The sequence below is a fragment of the Stegastes partitus genome, unplaced genomic scaffold (assembly GCF_000690725.1).
Source record: "Stegastes partitus isolate 25-593 unplaced genomic scaffold, Stegastes_partitus-1.0.2 Scaffold866, whole genome shotgun sequence".
NCBI lineage: Eukaryota > Metazoa > Chordata > Actinopteri > Pomacentridae > Stegastes > Stegastes partitus.
The window spans coordinates 149,354-168,312 of record NW_007578597.1 but is presented as its reverse complement, the minus strand read 5'-3'; the positions used below and the strand labels follow the sequence as shown (position 1 = coordinate 168,312).

At 50.3% G+C, this 18,959-nt stretch overlaps 2 protein-coding genes across 6 annotated transcripts in view; one reads left to right on the top strand and one right to left on the bottom strand.

The window, feature by feature from the left end:
- Positions 1–7,003, bottom strand: part of rxrgb (retinoid X receptor, gamma b) — a 26,551-nt gene extending 19,548 nt beyond the window's left edge. The window contains exon 1 of one of the 5 annotated variants that reach the window (XM_008293233.1): positions 6,906–7,003. In XM_008293233.1, coding sequence (XP_008291455.1) covers positions 6,906–6,966 — 61 coding nt within the window. In that variant the 5' untranslated portion in view covers positions 6,967–7,003. Of the gene's footprint in view, positions 1–1,875; positions 2,124–2,908; positions 2,937–3,147; positions 3,192–6,905 lie in introns of those variants that run through there. The other 4 variants (XM_008293235.1, XM_008293236.1, XM_008293237.1 and 1 more) reach the window with 4 other exon arrangements.
- A 7,467-nt stretch (positions 7,004–14,470) lies between these two features.
- The window catches only part of atf6 (activating transcription factor 6), a 37,457-nt gene continuing 32,968 nt past the window's right edge, over positions 14,471–18,959 (top strand). Inside the window, exons 1-2 of the mRNA XM_008293231.1 lie at positions 14,471–14,675; positions 16,553–16,629. Coding sequence (XP_008291453.1) covers positions 14,588–14,675; positions 16,553–16,629 — 165 coding nt within the window. The 5' untranslated portion in view covers positions 14,471–14,587. The remainder of the gene's footprint in view (positions 14,676–16,552; positions 16,630–18,959) is intronic.

The following is an 18,959-nucleotide window of genomic DNA, read 5'->3' as shown; positions in this document are numbered from 1 at the left end:
CGGACACACGATCCAGCCCGTCTCATGCTGTGACCCAGTGAGTGTGACCACGGCGACCTGACCTCTGGACCTGTGACCAGGTCCTAGAAAGACAAGCACACGTCACAATCAGCTGAGTTAGTGAAGCTAACCGGAGCAATGCAGCATCTGAGGAATGAAATACACTCCTCATGGGCAAACAATAAGAAACATAAGAAAAGAAATTCAGAGAAACACACGTCGTGCCGATAGCGGAGGCAGCAGCAGGGCGTGGCGTCTGGCCTACTCGCATGCTCAGAGCTCAGTGAAGCTACACGCTAGCGCTCCAGAAGCAGGATTCACCACGTTGGCTGTCTCAGGTCAGCAGCCGCTAATATCTGCTACTTAGCACAAAACTCAGAGCACACCTGAAGCTGAATGTCAGTCGTCTGGCAGCGACTGGGTTTCACTCACTGATGTGTACAGCTGCTGATCTAATCTCCTTCTACAGCACATCACAGTTCACCATCGATGCCTCCGACGCAGCACAATGTGAACATCAGCTCACCAAAACTCCAAACACAGTCGGCAGCGTGACTGGAGTGTACGTGGCCTCCACGCAGCGCTGTGGTGCTACACCGTTCAGCACAAGTCTCCATAGACCAACGTCTGTCTCACTTATAGACAATCAACACAAAAAACAAAAGCTTTGCTTCAGAATTTGGTCCCGTTCGCTGTAGAGATCGCTCAGCTTGTGTTTAATGGTCCAGCCTCGATTATACCAAAGTCTGACTGTTTTGTTTTTTCTGAATCACTCATAATATTAAATACAGACTAAGCGCTGAATACACTCTGCATTTCATCACCATTACTGAAGGCTTAGAATAATATGGATTTAACCACAGCTGTGTCCAGTGTCCTGCTGTGCTCGTAGCAGAGGGGATGGAAGACAAAACGCTGACCTCCCATCATGAACATACAACATGTGGACTGCCATCCAACGCACCCTCTGCCTCTGATCTCAGCCTTTACTTCAACCCAGGCCTGGACAATCTGGCCAACACTGGCACGGGTTACAGCGAGGAGGAAACGCAGAGTGTTTGCACACTTCTCTCAAGGACGCTAGGACACAAGAGTGCTCTCCTACCTACACTTTGCACACATATGCACGTGCACATCGGCAAACAGTGCAGCCACTTAATAGGCTAAGCACAGCATGTCTTCAAGGGAGCTCGCATCAATACTTCCTGCACTTCTTCAGCAGAGAGGACAAGTAAAAAAACAGCTCATCTGGGTGAGTGCTGATGGAAGGACGCAGGGTGACAGACAGCAGACACAAACCGAGAGAGAAAGCGGGATGGAGAGCGGCTAATAGGAAGGGACAGGTGTTGAGAGTTAAACACGTAGTGAAGGAAAAGGCAACGAGAGCTGCAAGCATCCTTTCAGGTTGGCTGGCGTCCCTGCTGACCACATCTGAGACCTCAACTGAGTCACAAGCTCTCGATTGTAACGTGCAACAGCAAAGCCTTGATCCTGTCACAACTGGTTGAAATGATCCAACGGTCTGAAAAGCAGGAACTGAGCTGTTAGCGGCATCGAATAGCTCTGCATCTGCACTGAGGGTCCACAAAGCCAGAACAATGCATCCCAGCGAAGAGTAGATATAATTCATATGGAACAATGCAGATCCAAGAAAGAAAGAAAAAAAAAACAGGTCAACGGACTGAGGAAATAATTCAGAATAACTTGATCAAAGAGTGCACGGGGATTAGAGGCTGCATTACTGTCATGCATCTGTGCAGCACCAGCTTTCAGAGCTCAGGCTTCACTTCTGTGGAAAAACCAGAGACAACAGCGCTGCAGTCGGGCTGCCTCTCTCTCCAGCACACACAGAGCAGGACAAACCCAGGTACTCACAGTGACCACAGCCTCCGTCCCGCCCGGGGCTGCCTCCGGCTGCAGGCGATGCGACGGGGTGCCACATTCTCTGGAAGTGTGGCGCTGGCCGCACGCCAGTCGCTCAGGACCAGGCGTCACACTCAGCGGATGCTCGATCAACCACTTTTCAGGACAGGACTGAAGGGTCGGCATGGACAGGGAGGGTCGGGTGGAGGGGGGGCGTCGGCGAAGAGCAAAAGAGGCGGAGTCCAGCCGGCGCCGCTTATAGGATTACCCAGATTATCCTTCCCCAGAGATCAATCCCACAGGAGCTGTTTGCTGCCCGACTGCTGCACAAATCAGCTCTTCACCGCCCACTCAGCTCCTGTCTCTCTCTCGGAGAGTCGGCACAAGTATCTGTGCAGAGACACCTGTTGTCGTGGCACGACCAGGCGTCCACCAGCAGGGGGCGGGGGCCGCGAGCAAGGTCATGGTGGACGGGTCACGCTTAGAAGCAAAGTGCAACCAGAGGCTTCCCACTACTCCCCCTGAAAAGGATGCAGACCGGAGAGCGCTGGAAGACGGTGACGATGCCGATGGAGTCGTTTCTTACACCTCGACATTTCTGCATTTCACTCTTTTTTGTTGAATATTAGTCGAGGAAAGTAGGCGAGATGCCGAGAATTTTCTCTTTCTCTTCCTCAAAACATCTGCAATCCGGCACAGAAACAGCCGAGCATTCTCAGCTGTATTGTTGGCGGCGTGTTGAGCCGCCTGTGTGCTGCGTTAGCATGTTTGTGTGCTTAACAAGTGCTAAAGCATTCCAGGAAGTCAGGAATTGTCTTTTCCAGTGCTGTAGGACGGCCAAGATAACACGCTGCAAAGCGAAAACCCAGATGCAAACACAGGCCAAAAATATACCTTAAAGGCGACGAGGAACAATACACGACAAATCCTGAGGGCAGCTAAATAAACGACAAACCGCTCGTTGCAAGGCTGCATCTGTCAGACCGGGCCTCCAGCGGAGCAGGGCCCAGGTTCACTCACACTGCAACAAGCAGCAGCTCCATACCTACACCCACAGATGAAGTTCTGCACATCACCACCAGCAGAGAATGGCCCGGTCCAATAAATGTGAAACTGAACCTTCTGCTGGTCTGCAGCTGTTGCTTTTAATTCGGCCCTCCGGCCTATCAGACGCTCAGCCGGCTCCGTCCTTCAGCCTCCACTCACTTGCATTGAAGTACAGCAGCAACAAGCCCAGACCCAACCCGAACCCGTCCCCGGCACGACTGCATCTGTTCTACTTACACGACCCGACAGAACTTTCTGTGTGGACCACCTGCATGTGACCGGATCAACTGTCTATACGGCGCTGAATAGAGACACACAAGTAACCAGATCCCCTCAGTGACAGCAGCTTGGCAAGAGACCGGGCACAGGAGGAGGAGGGGGGGGAGGAGGAGAGGGAGGAGGAGGAGGAAGAGAAGGAGGAGGAGGAGAAGAGGAGAAGAAGAAGGAGGAGGAGAATAAGAAGGAGGAGGAGGAGGAGGAGAAGGAGGAGGAGGAGAAACGCTGGCCTCCTCCTCCTCCTCCTCCTCCGGTGCAGCAGCCCCACAGGGAGGCGCTGACATAAAGCCGGTGCCTGAACGCTGCCTGATGGAGCAGCAGTGGCCCACATAGAACTCAGCACATTAACCCTGAGAGCCAGAATTAGCCGTCACAGCTGGATCATGGATTGTGGTGATGTGGGAGGAGGATAATTGGCAGGCCTACATTCAGGGTTCGCTCTTAAATGTTTAATCTGAACTTCTAATAATCTAATCAGCAGACTTTGATCTCAGGAGGGATGGCTGTGCGTAGGGCCCGTCTGCTGCCGGCGGTGCTGTGTTCATGGACCTCTGTAGGGACGGGAGCTTGAAACGCAGGAACAATAATATATAATAATAGAACAATAAACAGTCAATAATGTGTGGACGACACACTTCGACACGTGGATGTCGGACAGGACTGTGCTACAGCGGTGCTCAGAGGGTAGGGTTAGGGTTAGCCGAGCGAGGTTCACGCCGTGCTCCTGGTGTCGCTCATGGAGAGGGTGATACCATCTCATGAGCTGCTACCTGCTGCTGCTGCTGGTTCTCCTCTGGTCGTTTTCTGAGCCATACATCTCGCCTGGTCATTCCTATTGGTGGTGTCAAGCAGCCCGGTGGGGCTAAACGTTCTGGTTAGCACGTGTTTGGACTCGGCGTGGGGCCGATGATGACGTGTGTTGACCTATGGGTCTGTTGGTCAGCAGCAGAGTGAATCTCTTCATGCAGAAGATGGTGAAGAACAACCACGTCCTGCTCCGAGCTGCTGGGACGCGGCGGCGGCGGCGGCGCTGGGACCAGACGTGTTGCTGTCCTGTGATGAACATTCTGTAAAACTGCAGCCGCTCTACAAACGAAGCTTTGAAACACTGACGTAGCGTCAGACCGTCCTCCTCTACTTCTGTTTTCCTCGGTTTCATTCGTTATAATTACTCACAGCATCTGACAACGTCCTGAACCCATGACTAGAGAATAAGTGCCTCTCAGCTGGCTCATTACTTCGTGGTCCTGTAGATCCGTGTTTGATGTGAAACGGAACCGGATCGAACACTCAGAACAATGATGGACGGTCAGAACGGGAGGACTGTGTGCAGACGTGTCGTGCGTCTATGCGTGACACGTATGTTGTTATTGCGTAATTAGTGAAGCACTAGCTGGCGTCCGAACCCGACACTGCTGCAGCACGTGGGCCGTCCAAGGCTCTGCTTGATTAAAGCTGGAATTAAATCAAGGCTTTGACCTTTTTCACTAATGACTAATTACTGGCAATTAGCCCAGGGAATGGCCTCCTTACGCCCCTTCTTTCCCTCATCCTGCTCTCACAATCAAGCGCCCACTCGCACAAGACGAGCAAGCCCGTGTTACACCGGCGCCTCAGAACCAGCCCTGCTGAACCCACTGTGTGCTAACGAAGCCACCCAGAACCAGCCCTGCTGAACCCACTGTGTGCTAACGAAGCCACTCAGAACCAGCCCTGCTGAACCCACTGTGTGCTAACGAAGCCACTCAGAACCAGCCCTGCTGAACCCACTGTGTGCTAACGAAGCCACTCCAGGTCTCCAGCTACAGAATGCTTGAGCAAACACCTGCAGAGAGCCACACCCTGTCCTCGCTACCTGTGTGGCTTATTTCATTCAGCAGCAGTGGGGTGTGGGGGGGGGTCTGTAGGTTTCAGCACAGCCCACATTCTTCGGGTCACATGCCACCACCACAGCCTCAGTGTGCTGCCCAGTGGACGGTCTGCATGTCTGCAGCTGAGCCGTGTGGACGTGGAGGTGCTGCCAGGTCAGTGATGAGAGTTCAGATGAGAGGATGACCTCCTGCTCCAGCCTCCACTTCCCCCTTTTTATTTTCTCCTCTTCACTCCTTCTTCTTTCTGTCAGGACTTCCCTGATCTGCGACCTAAAGAAGTTCACTGTCAGAAGTGGCCAAAGGCGGCTCGTCAGCTTGTCTGGAATCACTTCCACTGACGGAAAATTTGAAAAAGTGCTGAAGTGCTGAGAGAGAAATGCTGATGGTGGTGCAGGGCGGGCGGGCCGCCGGCAGAACCTGCTCAAACACAACGTGTCTGGAGGAGGATCAGCAGCAGTCTGCACATGGCCACCACACTGCTGCTGCTGCTTCTGCTTTTGTGACTCCACACTGCTTCTCCTTCCCGTCACGCTGATGGCAGACGCCAGGCCAGACCGTTCAGATCCGAGCGCTGCTTCATGTGGGCCGGTGCTGCTAAGTCACAGCCGGGGACAGTCGCCCAGTCGCTGGTCTGAAGCTCCAGGGCTTTACTACCAACGTTCATCACGTCCATGTGCCGAAGGAGCAGAACCGGAGCAATGCTGGTTTATGACACCACCTCCAGAACCATGAAGTCTGCTCATAGTTCAGGACTGTGGCACCGTAATGGGACGACAGAACCCAAACGGATCCAGTTCTCAGAAGAAGAGCAGTTTGTAACTTTAACCTGGAAAAGCAGAACTCAGCAGAAAAGTTGGACACATGCTCAAAGACACACTGGTCCGCTGTGGGATCAGCGTGAATCTGGATGCCACGACGACCCGATCCGAGAACAGAGAGCAGGAAGGCTGAGCAGGCCTGAGGGCCCGGTGGGCTTCCCTCTGCCTGCTCTCCCATCCAGATGTTGCTGCTCCCCAGGGAGCTCCTCCACACGCTGCTGAGATATCTGCCACAGCATCAGGAGGCTGCTCGGTTCTGTCTGTCTCCTCCTAACAGCCCATTATTATCCTTCATTTTCCCACAGAACCGGTTCAGAGGCGCTGCTGGTTCTGACTGCAGCTGCCTGCTCAGACAGGACACAAACATCACGTGAGAAGTGACTCATGTCATTTCAACATCAGTCAGCAGCGGCGCTTTGCAGAAACTCCGTGAAACAAGTGCTGCGGGGTCCGGTTCGGCCCATTTCCTCCTCTCACTGGATTCGTGCATCACAGACAGGGATCATGCAGAGAAGCCACCAGCTTGCTCAAGGGCCAAGTCACAGAGATCAGTTCTACAGAGACCCGCGTCCCATCACGGTGCCGTCCAGCTGGGCCACCGCGACCCGGGCGCGTCTGGGGCTCGGTTCTGCCACAAACAGGCTGCAAGTTTGTTTATCGGCAGAAATCCGCCATTCCTGCAGGTCCACGCACTTCTCCGAGGACCGAGCACCGTCCCAGACCCATAAGCTGGTTCCGTCTCCAACAGTTCAGCCACAAATCACATGAGCGCCAACCTCTGACCCGCTGACCAGCACCAGCAGCACCTGAGCGGTTCCGGGCTCGTGCATTGCCCACATCGTCGCCACACTACTTACAAACCGACTATTGCTCCGTTTCCACGACGAAGCCCGACAACCGGATCCGGTGTTCGGTTAAAGTCCGGACGGAAGACGGCACGAAGCCCTGACGAGTCAGAACCACACGCAGCAGCGCGGACACGAACACCACAGTCCCGGCGGGCCGTGGTGGGCCACCGGAGCCTACTTACTGAGCTGTAGATACGGATCACTGGCGTCCATGCTGCTCCTGGAGTCGCTGCTGCTCCGCATCCCGGCGCATTCCTCTCCGGCCCGACTGGCGGAGCGAGGCGGTCCACGGGGCCCCGCCAGGGAGGGAGGGGGCGGCGGGACGGGGCTTCTCCCAATGACAGCGAGCTCCGGAGCCAGCGCCGCCACGGCCGTGACGAAAGCCCGCTCCCCGTGACACGGCGTGGTGCGACACGTCCACAGCAACGGTCCTACAATCATAATAACAATAATAATAATAATAATAGTAATAATGAGAAGACAGTCTGCCTCCACTTTGCTTCTACATTCTGAGAAATCTCCATTAAAACCAGTGCAGCCAGTGAGTCTATGAGGGAAACACTAACAGCAGTCTGTGGTGTTGTGCTGCCAGCAGGTCGCTCCAGTAGAAACATAAGTTTAATTAACCTCTGATAAATATGTGTTTTTAACTACATGTAGGGTAAACAGGGCTCAGAAGCCCTGACCACTTAATACAGTCAGTTTGCATTTCAGACCATGAAAAATGACTCTAAAAGCATATTATTACCAGTCTGAATAAACCAATACCATAATGCCATAACAGCCTGCTAACCCTATAAACTAGCGGGCAAACCGGTTAACGTGATGGTAAGCTAATAACATTATGCTATATTAGCTTGCTGTAGCACTAGCTAGCAAACTAGTCAACTTTATGTTAGCTAATAACATTATGCTATATTAGCTTGCTGTAGCACTAGCTAGCAAACTAGTCAACTTTATGTTAGCTAATAACATTATGCTATATTAGCTTGCTGTGGTACTCGCTATTAAACTAGCCAAATTTGTGTTAAACTAATAGCATTGTGCTATACTAGCGTGCTGTAGCACTAGTTAGCTAGCAAAGTGGCTGTCTTTATGTTAAATAAATACCATTATGCTCTATGGGCTGGCTGTAATACCGGTTAGCTAGGTAGCTAAATAGCTGCCTTTACATTGAACTAATAGGGTTGTGATGCATTGGCTTCCGGTAGCATTAGCAGGCTAACAAACTAGCAGACTTTATGTTAAACCAACAGCATAAAGGCAGCAAGTCTTTTTGTTAAACTAATGACATAAATTTAACTAGTTTGCGAGCTGTTTTTACGATATATTAGTTGTATTATGCTATGCTACTGGCTGTAGCACCTACCTAGCAAACAAGCTGACTTCATGGTAAATAAAAGTCATGGTTGTGGTTTTGTGGGAAAATGCCCTTTTTCAAGATTGTACATTTCATTTTATAACAACAACATTGTGGTATGCTATGATCACGCTGCCTTCACATGTGTTCACTTAAGCATACTTCTTGTATCATATTGGTATATATCATTTATAGAGTTTAAAAGAAAATACACCCAGTTTAGCTCACAGTTTAGTGATTTATACATTGGTCTAAATAATCAGTTACAGACTGCGATCACCTCCTTTTAATGGAGTCCACCTCCGTGTGCAACAAAAAGAAGATCTGCCTCACAGCTTGTATTCACTCCAACTAACTACTTAATTGCTTAAACTCCACTAAACCTTTGCAAACTCCGGATGTGAAGCCGGTGTGTAATGTGGTGCCGGCTGCTCTGAGGGATCTCTCCTGCGTTTACCTAGTTGTTAGTGTGAGTCCAGGTCTGGGTCCCCCCCGGAGGCCCCCCACACCCTGCTCAGATGGGGTCATGCAGGGGTGAAGCTCGGTACCTCACAAGGTTATTCAGGAGTCAAGCAGCACTGAGCATTCAGTCCTGAACTACAGAGCGAGCAGACGCTCCGTCAACGCCCGGGCCGCTGACCACTCAGCGGGCCTGTGGGCCTGCCCCGCTAATGGGACCAGCACCCCGGCTCCACCGTCCTTGTAACAGCGGCCCATAAAAGAGCACAGGAGGATGCTAACCAAGACAAATGGCGTTTTTTTCTCAGCTCATTCTACACTAATCAGAGCTTTTCATTTGTTATGGCCTTGCGCCAGCCCCTCAGCCGCAGCCTCCATTAGGGCCAGATAACGTATAAATTCATTAAAGTCACAGAGGGACATTAAAACGGTCATTTGTCAGATCGCTCTTTGTGTGTCCCTAATGGTGGCACATGGTTCAAGGCATTGAGATGACTCCGGTGGGCCTTTTTTCTCTTCAGTGCACGAGGGGGACGTGGGAACTACAGAAATGTTTTCTCTGGGTGGCAATCTGAACTTTCTCAGATTTTTGTGGTTTGTCATGAAGCTTAACCGACAGCATCAGAACATTTGCTGCCCACAAACACCAAGTGTTTTTTCTTACTTGCTATTTATTCAGTCAGTTTATGTATTGACGTTGATTTTGAAAGTTTATTTCTTTGCCTAATTATAGCAAATGTTTTATTTGGCTGATTATCTACTTCATCCATCAACTTCAGATTCCTGCTCCCCCATCAACCACCTCTCCAACACACACATGCAGACTCACAGCCAGTGAAGCAACCCTTTGCACTAATCCCTTTGTATTCACAGCCCCATTCCCACCAAACAATGTCCTAAAGCCTAATCCTAAACCAAGCTCCACAAACCTGGGCCACCTGCTAGCAAGTCCCAGTGCAGCTCAAAGGCAGCACAAGCGTTACCAACAAAGCGTCTGCTTCAAGTCGCCTTGAAACACCACTGCACATGCATTCATGCAAAGCGCCGCGGCCCAGTAATGCACGGGCTGCAGCTCACACACATGCATCCAACAGCAGGTTGTTTTTTTGTTTCTGCGGCTCCCTTTCTGTCACCGTCCTCCTCTGGCTTCAGGATGGAGGTTCTGGCTGCGTCGTCATGGGAGATTGCTCTCTCCATCTGCCTGGCTGTCATTAGCCCATCTCCATCACGCTTTATCAGAGGGGACCTGGGCCACCCCCGCCCTCCTGGACCCTCTTCAGCACTCTGACAACCCCTGCCCCCTTGCTCTATACATAAGCCCGAGATGATAAGTGTTCTCCCTCTTTGTGCGGGCCGGGATAAGACAATGCCACGCAGCACTACAGAACATCATCCATCTCGTAGGTCATCAATCTGGCACACAAAAGATGAAATAGGGCTCGAAATCCCTTCAGCAAAAAGGGGTTTCTCTTTGCTTAGAAGAAGCTCGTCCTCCAGCTCTCTCGCTGCTTTTCACTGCTCGGTTAGTGGCAGCAAATTCTTCTTCTTTCTCTTTAAAACACGACGCCAAACAAGTTACCAGACATCATTTCAACGTCAGTGACAGAAGGACTCAGTAGCAGCAGCCATGCTGCAAAACGGCAGTAAATTCCCCAAAGTGCCTTGAAGTGACACAGTAAGAGGCCTCTGCCAGTCTGACATGGATTTGTTCGGCGGTAAATACAAATTAAAGCCGTGTGTCACATGAATAGCATCATCTAGCTGTTGTTTCTGCTGCTCTGTGCCTAATTAGGTTAGCATTGTCTTCTGACCAGCAGGGGGCTTTCTCTGTCTTTGTTGGCTGCCTGAGCAGCAAAGCGCTCTTCATCGGATTTGTTTACTTTCAGTCATGTCCTTATAACCACAGAACACGCTGACATTCAAAGTCTTCAGGCAAACTGAGCCAACAGGCAGATTTGTGTCCACAGAGAGTGGGTTCTGGGGAACAACAGCTGCTTGTCTTTACTCTGTGCAGGAGAACTTTCCACATCTTCAGCCATGGTGGCGACAGAATGTAGTTTGGGTTCAGGTCAGGCGGTCGCTTCGTTCTAGACGGCAGATGAATAATGAAAAAACTTGTTATGAGGACACAGATGCAGGTAATGTCTTCAAAAGACACGCAAGTGAGGCGGATATGATCTGAGATTTTAGATGAAGTCTGGTGGTTTGAATCATTTTGGGTGATTTGTGTGACTCAGATGAAGCCCGGAGCCGTCCGGTGGGCCTGCGTTACCACGGGACGCCGTCACTGAGCCGAGCTGCAGTGGTCCAGCATGGCGCTGTCATCGTTTCATCAAGGCTGCTTCATTATCTGAGGGTGTACGTCGAATGTGTGGTCGGTGTTATACATGAATAAATGATGATGATGTTACTGACGCAGAATTTTTGGGGATTAAAAGCCTTTTTCCAACATGGATGCTGTGTTTGAGGAGACGCATCGCAGCAGCTTCAGCAACAAAATGTGAGCAAAGCCATTAATCCATTTTAGTGCTGAAGCGCTGGCCAACACATCAGGTGGACCTGTTAATCTGCTGTCCATGTCTGGCCGTGAGGGGCTTCACACACAATCAATATGAGTCCTGAGAATGCTCCAATCACAGGCGAGCTTTGTCACGACCACCAACGCTGTGATCTGTGACAATCTGTGTAAACTTTACTCCAACAAGGTGCACAGTCACTGTGGCAATAAAGCCTGCGGCTAACGAGCAGCAGTATCCTGGACTTCACAGTGATTGAAACGATAAACGAGCTGATTAGAGTTTTATATCGTCGCTGGACTTCAGACTGCAGGCAGATGGCTAACCTCTGCTTCAGTCTTTACCTTACAGTATTAGCTTAAGACATACTGGGGGCTTGTTCTTTTGAAAACCAGCCCAGCAGGGAATCAACCGGACCACCTCAGGTTAATCTCACTACGACCTGAAATGTCCATAAAGGATTAGGCCGCTGTACACCTGCTGCCATTTTTAACGCACAGTGCCGCTCGCGCCTTTGACTGTGACACAATTAAAATCAAAAAGTTAAAGAACAAACCTTTTAAGAGCTGCTTAACCTCGTAGAGATGCATGTGTGCGTACAGCTTAGACCACTGGTTGTTTGTAAAGTCTGCACAGCACGCCGTCAGGAATCCTGTTTGTTTTATGGTGGTTCAATAATTCAAGCATCTCTGTGAAGACATGAAACAGTCCTGATCCTCCACTGTACACCATCAGTTATGTTCACATCATGTATTTCACTGTAAAAACATCTGCAAACGCAAAGTCAGCAGGCAATTCAAACTAAACTATCACTGAACAACACCTGAAGAGAAGATCCTGGCAGCACGGTGAAAACAGCCCTCTCAGTGCCTAGCGGAGTGGGAACCAGTAGGAGGGCCGCTGCTCACCAGCCTGGAATCAGCTGTTCCTTACAGCCGTAGACAGAAAACGCAGTTCGACTCCACCAAGAGCCGCAAAGGCAGGACACAGCGGCACGTCTGTCTGATGTGGGCCTGTTGCCTGGACAAGACACGACGAGACGTGATGTCCGCTTCGAAAACAACCTCGTCGGGCGCCTGGACAGCTCAGCGGGTCGGACGGGCGACCCGTGTACAGGGACTACTGTCCCCGACACAGCGCCTCATTGGCTGCATGTCATTCCCCCACGTTTCTCTGTCACTGTCACTATCAATAAAGGCAGAAAAGGCCAAAAATAAAACTTTAAAAAAAGAAAACAACCTCGTCCAGAGCCACAGAAGACATTGGACAAATATCCTTGCGTGCGTTTTCCCTCACATGACAACTTTCTGGTCTTTACTGCATTTGTTTTCTTCCTGTCTACCGTGAAGTTTTTTGAACAGACCTGCATGAATACAGTTTCCCTCCTTGTTAGCTTCCAGAGCTGGGCTGTGACAGGCAGCCTGGGCTCCCCGTCAGTCCTCCAACAGGGTCTGCAGGCGCCTGGAGCGCTTCCAAGCCAGATGCTTGCGCTCCCTGTTGTGACACTCAAGTCCCACTCACACCAGAAGTGACAGGTCAGCAGCACATGAGGCCATGGAAGCATCCATCCGTCCAGTCCACAGCAGCCACGATGGCCGCTGGCTTCAGAACCAGCTGCTCTTCCAGCACCTCGACTGCTGTGGTCAGATCACCAGGCTGGCTCGGATCAGAAACACCGGTCAACCAACACATTACACATATTCATTTGTTGAGGCCTAACTGACTGAACCGAAGCACCAGATGAAATTTTGTTTGGTGAGAACGTGTGGAGGACACCTGGCCTACAACGTCCCTCTAACGTCGGCTCACACGCTGATGAATGCGACGCTGACCGCTCTCACATGACTGCCATGTGGAAGTGGCTCCAGTGACTCACGGTGAGACGTCAGGGTGTAAATAAAGCAACGAGGTTTCAGTGCCCGGTCTCTCAAACCAGCCAGAAGAAGTGAAGACACCCGTCGACTGCACTCTACCGTCCAGCAGAGGCTTCCAGCGTGACCTGGAGCTGCAGGACTGTGGAACAGACAGCTGAGGGAACACATTGATGGAGACGTCTTTCAGAGGCACTCACAGCTCACGTTTCATCCACTTATCTGACAGTTGTGATAGTACAACCAGTGGCTTGTCGTCAGTTAATGTGGTCTTTGTGCGACCCTTGTGTGACCACGCTGCACTCGGCCTCATCCTTTAAAACCCCGGGAGGTGCCGGCTTTAAGCCTCAGCAGTTTTCCTTAGAGTTTCCCTTGAAGCCATCAGCGTTGACAGGCTGCTACCTGTACCTGAGGAGCACTACCAACATGAAGCCCATTCTCTGTCTGAACAACACACAGACTGTTGGTTTGGTCGAGGCAGCTTGAGGCCAGTTTCTCTGTCTGTTGGAAGACACCAACAACAGCTGAGCAGCGTTGGGCATAGGGCTACATGTTAGGTCTTGAGACCTGTGGGGTCCTGACCCAGTATTTACTGAGCCAGGATACTTCAGTAATGCTGATCCTGTTTACTGGAGGGCACGTAGACACAGAGGCTGTTGTCTTAAATGTGCTTCATAAAAGTTTAGGAAAAAGCAAAACAGCAACTCAGCTATTATTTAGGTTCATATCTGTTTGGATTTGTTTTCATTATTTGTCTATTTTGACATTATTTTGTTGTAAAGAACTTTGTAAATGTGTCTTGGACAGGTGCAGTTAGAATATTAGAAATAATAATAATTATTGTTCTATGTAATGTGTGCTCTGTACACGTATATAATAGTAACAACAACAATAAGAATAAATACATCCCAGGAGGCAGTGGGCTGAAGCTCACCTCTGTCAGAAGGTTTTTATGATGGACAGCAGATTAAGTATTAAAAAAGCCACTTTATTTATAATATTAAGAATTATTGCTATTATTATTGAATTAATAAATATGCTTGCTTGACTATTGTTCATATTCTTATAGATCACAGAATCGTATATGGCATAATAATATTATAATAATAATATTATTCATATGATGATGGTGATGATGATTTTATTCCTTTTTTAAAGCACAAAAACTCGTGTTAACCTCTGTAAAAAAATAACTTTAAAAAAGGTGGAACAGCGGCCATGAAGGACAATTTAAAAAGTAATAATTATATTAATACATGTAATTATTTTAATGACATTTAAATGACAGAGACCAGCGCTACCGCTACGTTACTGTGATCCGTCCTGCCGGTACCGTCGGAACCTGCTCCTGGGCTCCTCCTGAGACCTCTGGCCCACCCCGACTCACAGCTCAGCTTCCTCGCCGGCAAGCCGCGGTTCTCTGCCGCCGCCTTGTGGCCTCCTCGGGCAGCAGCGGCTCCACGGCGGCGCCGCTCTTGTCGCTGCGCGTCTTTTCCGTCCCTCGGCGGCTCCCGTAGACTTTCGCTAAAGTCAGACGTGTATTTGTGCGTCAAGGAGGAAGTTTCGTAGCAAACAGCCGAAACATGAGCAGTGACTCTGGTCGTCGCCTGGTCTCCGCTCGTCGCCGTGTCACAAGTGACTGATGAATCCAGAGCAGGATGTCCGCCGACCTCACGCTACACTTCGACCCCCAGCAGCCGGCCATGGAGCCGGGCGGCCTCTCCATCGACCAGGGCGGAGAGTGGGGTAAGCGGAGCTTCTGGAAACACGGACTGTGGGCAGCTGGGGGGCTTCGGCTAGCTGCTGGAGTTGAATCCACACATATTGGTAATAAAAACAGAGGGCAGGACCCGGAGTTCAGCCGGCGTGCCTTTAAACCCATCCGGTCATCCCTCCGAGTCTGAAGGGTTCGAGTTCCCAGCTAGCCTGTTAGCATCAGCTAGCTGAGATGAAGTGATGATGATGATGTAACCCGCTGAGCCTGGATGCAATGCTCATCACACCGAGCAGCACTATGGCTGGAGCTCTCCCACCATCTGGACCTCAGATGGAGCTAAACATGCGCTAAAGTCCACACGTGTTGGTGCACTTGTTTTGCGGTGGCGCTGAAGTGGTGCTTTGGTTCGTCTTCAGGTCAAAGAGCTTCAGATGTTCAGAAGGCAAACGGCTGCTGATGCTGTAATGGCTCTGATACAACAGCATCATGGTCACAGTAACAGCGCTGGTCTCTGTGGTCTCTGTGGTTCTGTGGTTCTGTGGTTCTGCATCCTCAGTGTCTGAGTGCCGGAGCTCATTGTGAGCAGAGAACAGACAGAAAAATACCTTATTTATCCCAGACCGGCCACCGTCCTGGAGCTCTGCTGTGAAACATGATGTGTGTTTATATGTGTTTATGTGTTTATGTGTGTTTCTTTGGGTTTGTATGTGTGTTTGTAGAGCGCCCTTGAATATCAATATTTCTTTTTATATAAAGGTGGATTAATTTTTTCCCCATTAAACATGAATAATTTCAGCTTATGCTACACTTGATGGTAGTATTATTGACGTTATTAGATATTCTTCTTAATTAATTAAACATAACCAAATGTAGTAATAATAATAATGTTACATGACATCTCCCATGGTTTTGCCCGTGCCTGGGTTTCATGCTGAATTCACTTGGAAGCAGTTATTCGAGCGCCTGTTGTTTTCTGTCACAAATCAACAGAACAGACCTTCAACACGGATCATTTGATCATAGTGGATAAATAACTACATCATCTTTTAGCATTCATAGTGTTAAATTATAATCATTCTGTGTTTAAAAACAAGCCTTACTGGAGCTGTGGACATTTAAAAATCCCACTGGGTAGCAGGAAGAGAGTCACCAGTATCCTGTGCATGAGCCGTGCATAAATGAACAAACAGTCCAAACTAAATGATCACCCAACCAAACCTAAAAGAAAAGAACCGAGATGTGACCAGCTACAGCCTTTCTGCTGCTTAAAGAAGACAAACACAGCGAGAGAGCTACTGGCTAGCTGGTCTGGAATCAGCAGAACAAAACACAGCGTGACTCCACCTGGAAGTGCAAAGACAGGTGAAAACGCATGGTCAGCGACTTCAAGCTGAAGCTTCGTGTCATGTCGTTGATATTTTAAGGCTGATATTTTGATTAGTTTTGCGATTAAGAAAAGGTTTTCAAGTCAAATATCGCTTCAGAATTCTCTGTGTAATAGATTTAAAGCATGATGGAGCACTAGGACATGAGACACCAGCAGACATGTGCCTGTCACTCAGGAAGGATGGCATGAACCTCGTCCATCACCTGACACAACGGTCCAACGTCTGGGTCTGATGTGCTGCATAGCTTAGAGCGAGGCTTTTGGGATGCGTCCGGTCCTACTATGTGTGTGTACTGAACCAAACTAATGGAATTCTGAGAGAACATTTCCCACTAAACTCATTTCTATTAGTTTGTCTCACTTCACATTATGGCCACTTGCATTGCTGCTGGCCAATGCACTGACCTATTTCTGAATAGGTTTTTGTTCTTCTGTGGTTTCTGTTCATCAGTCACTGTGCAGTGGACTGAAAGCAGCTAGCTTCATGTTTCTGTGTTCTGTGCTCCTTCTGTTACGCAGACATAAGCCTGTTTGATGAGCTGGACAACCTGGGAGATGCAGCTGAGCTGCTGGAGGCCCTCGAGAACGCCGGCTATGTGAGTTACTCGTCCTCTCAGTATGCAAATGTGAACCATGAACTGAAACTTGGTTAAATGTGACAGGAAACGGAAACAGCAAGAGATGTGCCTGTTACCAGGAGTGCAGAGCTGAAGATGAAGGTGCATCACTAGCACTCATGTTAGCACAGTACGCTATGCAAAGACGTGATGCAGGAACAGCAGAACCCCATGCACACTGTGTTGAAGCCAGTATGCTGCAGGCAAGAACGGGGATTTCTGCAACAGGTTTTTACAGTAAATGTATTGACTGCTATTGACTTGCTGTTCTGGAGACTGTCTGTCCACCCAGGCAGGTATTTCATGTGTAGGGGAATGAGCCCCTGCTCTTCAGGGTAAACGGAAACTCCTCTAAGACACACTGGCTTGCTGGGTCACAGGGTACCTGTGAAACACCTGTGCTGGCCTGAGTTCACTGATTGTTGGATCCCAGTCAGGCTGCAGCGGGACCATCTGGGCTACTTTCTAAATGTTCTGTCCGTCTGAACAACTCTCCAATTTCATTTTTACAAGCAAGGCTCCAGTCAGGAGAACACGACCTGGGTTAGTGCCACAAGTGTGACAGGAGGTGCAGGAGCTCATAGGAACGGATTCTTTACTTATTTATTGCGTTTTGCGGTCTGTCCAGTGCCCAGGTGTGTCTGTTCCAGCACAGACCTGCTGACCTGCTGCGGTCTGTCTGCGGACAGCCTCCCTGTGAGGGTTTAGGGTTAGGGTTAGAGTAGGGTTAGGGTTAGGGTTAGGGTTAGGCGGAGACTCGTCCCTGTGGCTGTAATCCCGATGCCAGCGCATTGCTGCGGTGCAGCTGACGCGCTCGGTGGGTCCGGTGCTGAGCGCAGACTTACCGTCTGCTCGACAGCAGGGGAGGAGACGTTTCTCCCGCCGTGTGGGCATCTCTCCGCCGGGATGCAGCTTCAGGCGCTCACCGGTAGTCCGGGTCGAGCACCGAGCGGCGAGTAGCGGATGTCTGCTCTCTTGCTGTCGCCCCCTGTGACGACCTGGGCTCTCTGAGTCCCGCATCGCCTCCTTAGACCACTTGCTGCTCCAGGTTAGCTTAGCATGAAGCCACCTGAATGCCACACAGCTGGTTGTAAACACGGAAGTGAGCACCTCCGCGGAGCTGCCAGTCCCCGCCCCCTGGAAAGGAGTGGCTGTGTGACAGTTAACTTGTTCAACTATGGCAACCCACCAGGGACATTTTTGTGTGGATTGTGGCGTTTCCAGGCTTTGAAAGGTGACCATGATAGGAGTGTTTGGTCACCAACGTGCACGATTATGTGGAGGGAGCCCACAGTGTTGGATGGACTGCTTTATGAGGCCTGCATGCAGGCACCAAGCAGAGCTAAGGGTTATGGCTGGTGAAGTTTGACTGGGATTCTTTACCGGTGTAATGTTTGTAGGTTCTTAAGCTCATGCGCTCGGTGCAGTCCCTGCTGAGTGCAGACTTCTCGGTCAGCTCAGCGGCAAGAAACTGGAGCAGAAGTCATCTCAAGGGGGGCAGTGACTCTGTGCTCAGCATGGTCAGGAGACGTGGTGTTCTTTATCAGGACAAAGGTCCAGAGAGTCAGTACATTGTTGACCCGTCTTTTCCTCATGGGCTCATGAGCCCCTCTGGGGTAGGACGCCCTGGCACATTTGTGGCCCAGTCGTCTGCTTTGAACCTTCTGTCCTTTCACGCTTCTCCAGCCCGTCTTTCAAGGATTCACACAAAAGGAGTGAGGCTGATTTTGGTGGCTCCTCTTTGGCCCCACTTGCCATGGTCCCAGCGATGTACTTCTCTCAAATGGGACACCTCAGAAGCTGCAACTTTTTAAAAGACCTGCTGTCCCAGGCTAATGAGAACCTGTTTTATCCCTTGCTGGCTGGCCTCAGATTGGCAGCCTGGTCTCTGAGAGGAACAGGTTCCTGCCCTTAGGCTTGTCAAGATCTGTGGTGAGAACTTCATCACAGGCCGGGGCCCTGCACCACGAGGCCAGATCGACATACCAGCATATCTGTCAGAGGTCCAGCTTGACTAACCCTAACAGCCCACTCAGGGTAACCGGTCCTACGACGGTGGTCATCAACTCGGTAAGTCAACCCAGGGTTGTCTGATCTGAGCGCGTGCACATAAAATGGGCGGAGTTATGGGCCTCTGACCAATCAGGACTACGGACCAGTCTGGCTGCAGAGCGGCTCACTTTACCGCCGAGGAGCAGAACATCATCTGGACCAGATATGAAGAACATAAAACCATGATAGGAGCAGAAAGAGAGCAGAGCAGGAAGGAATGGTGGCAGGAAGCTGCTGCCTGTGTGGACGATCAGCTC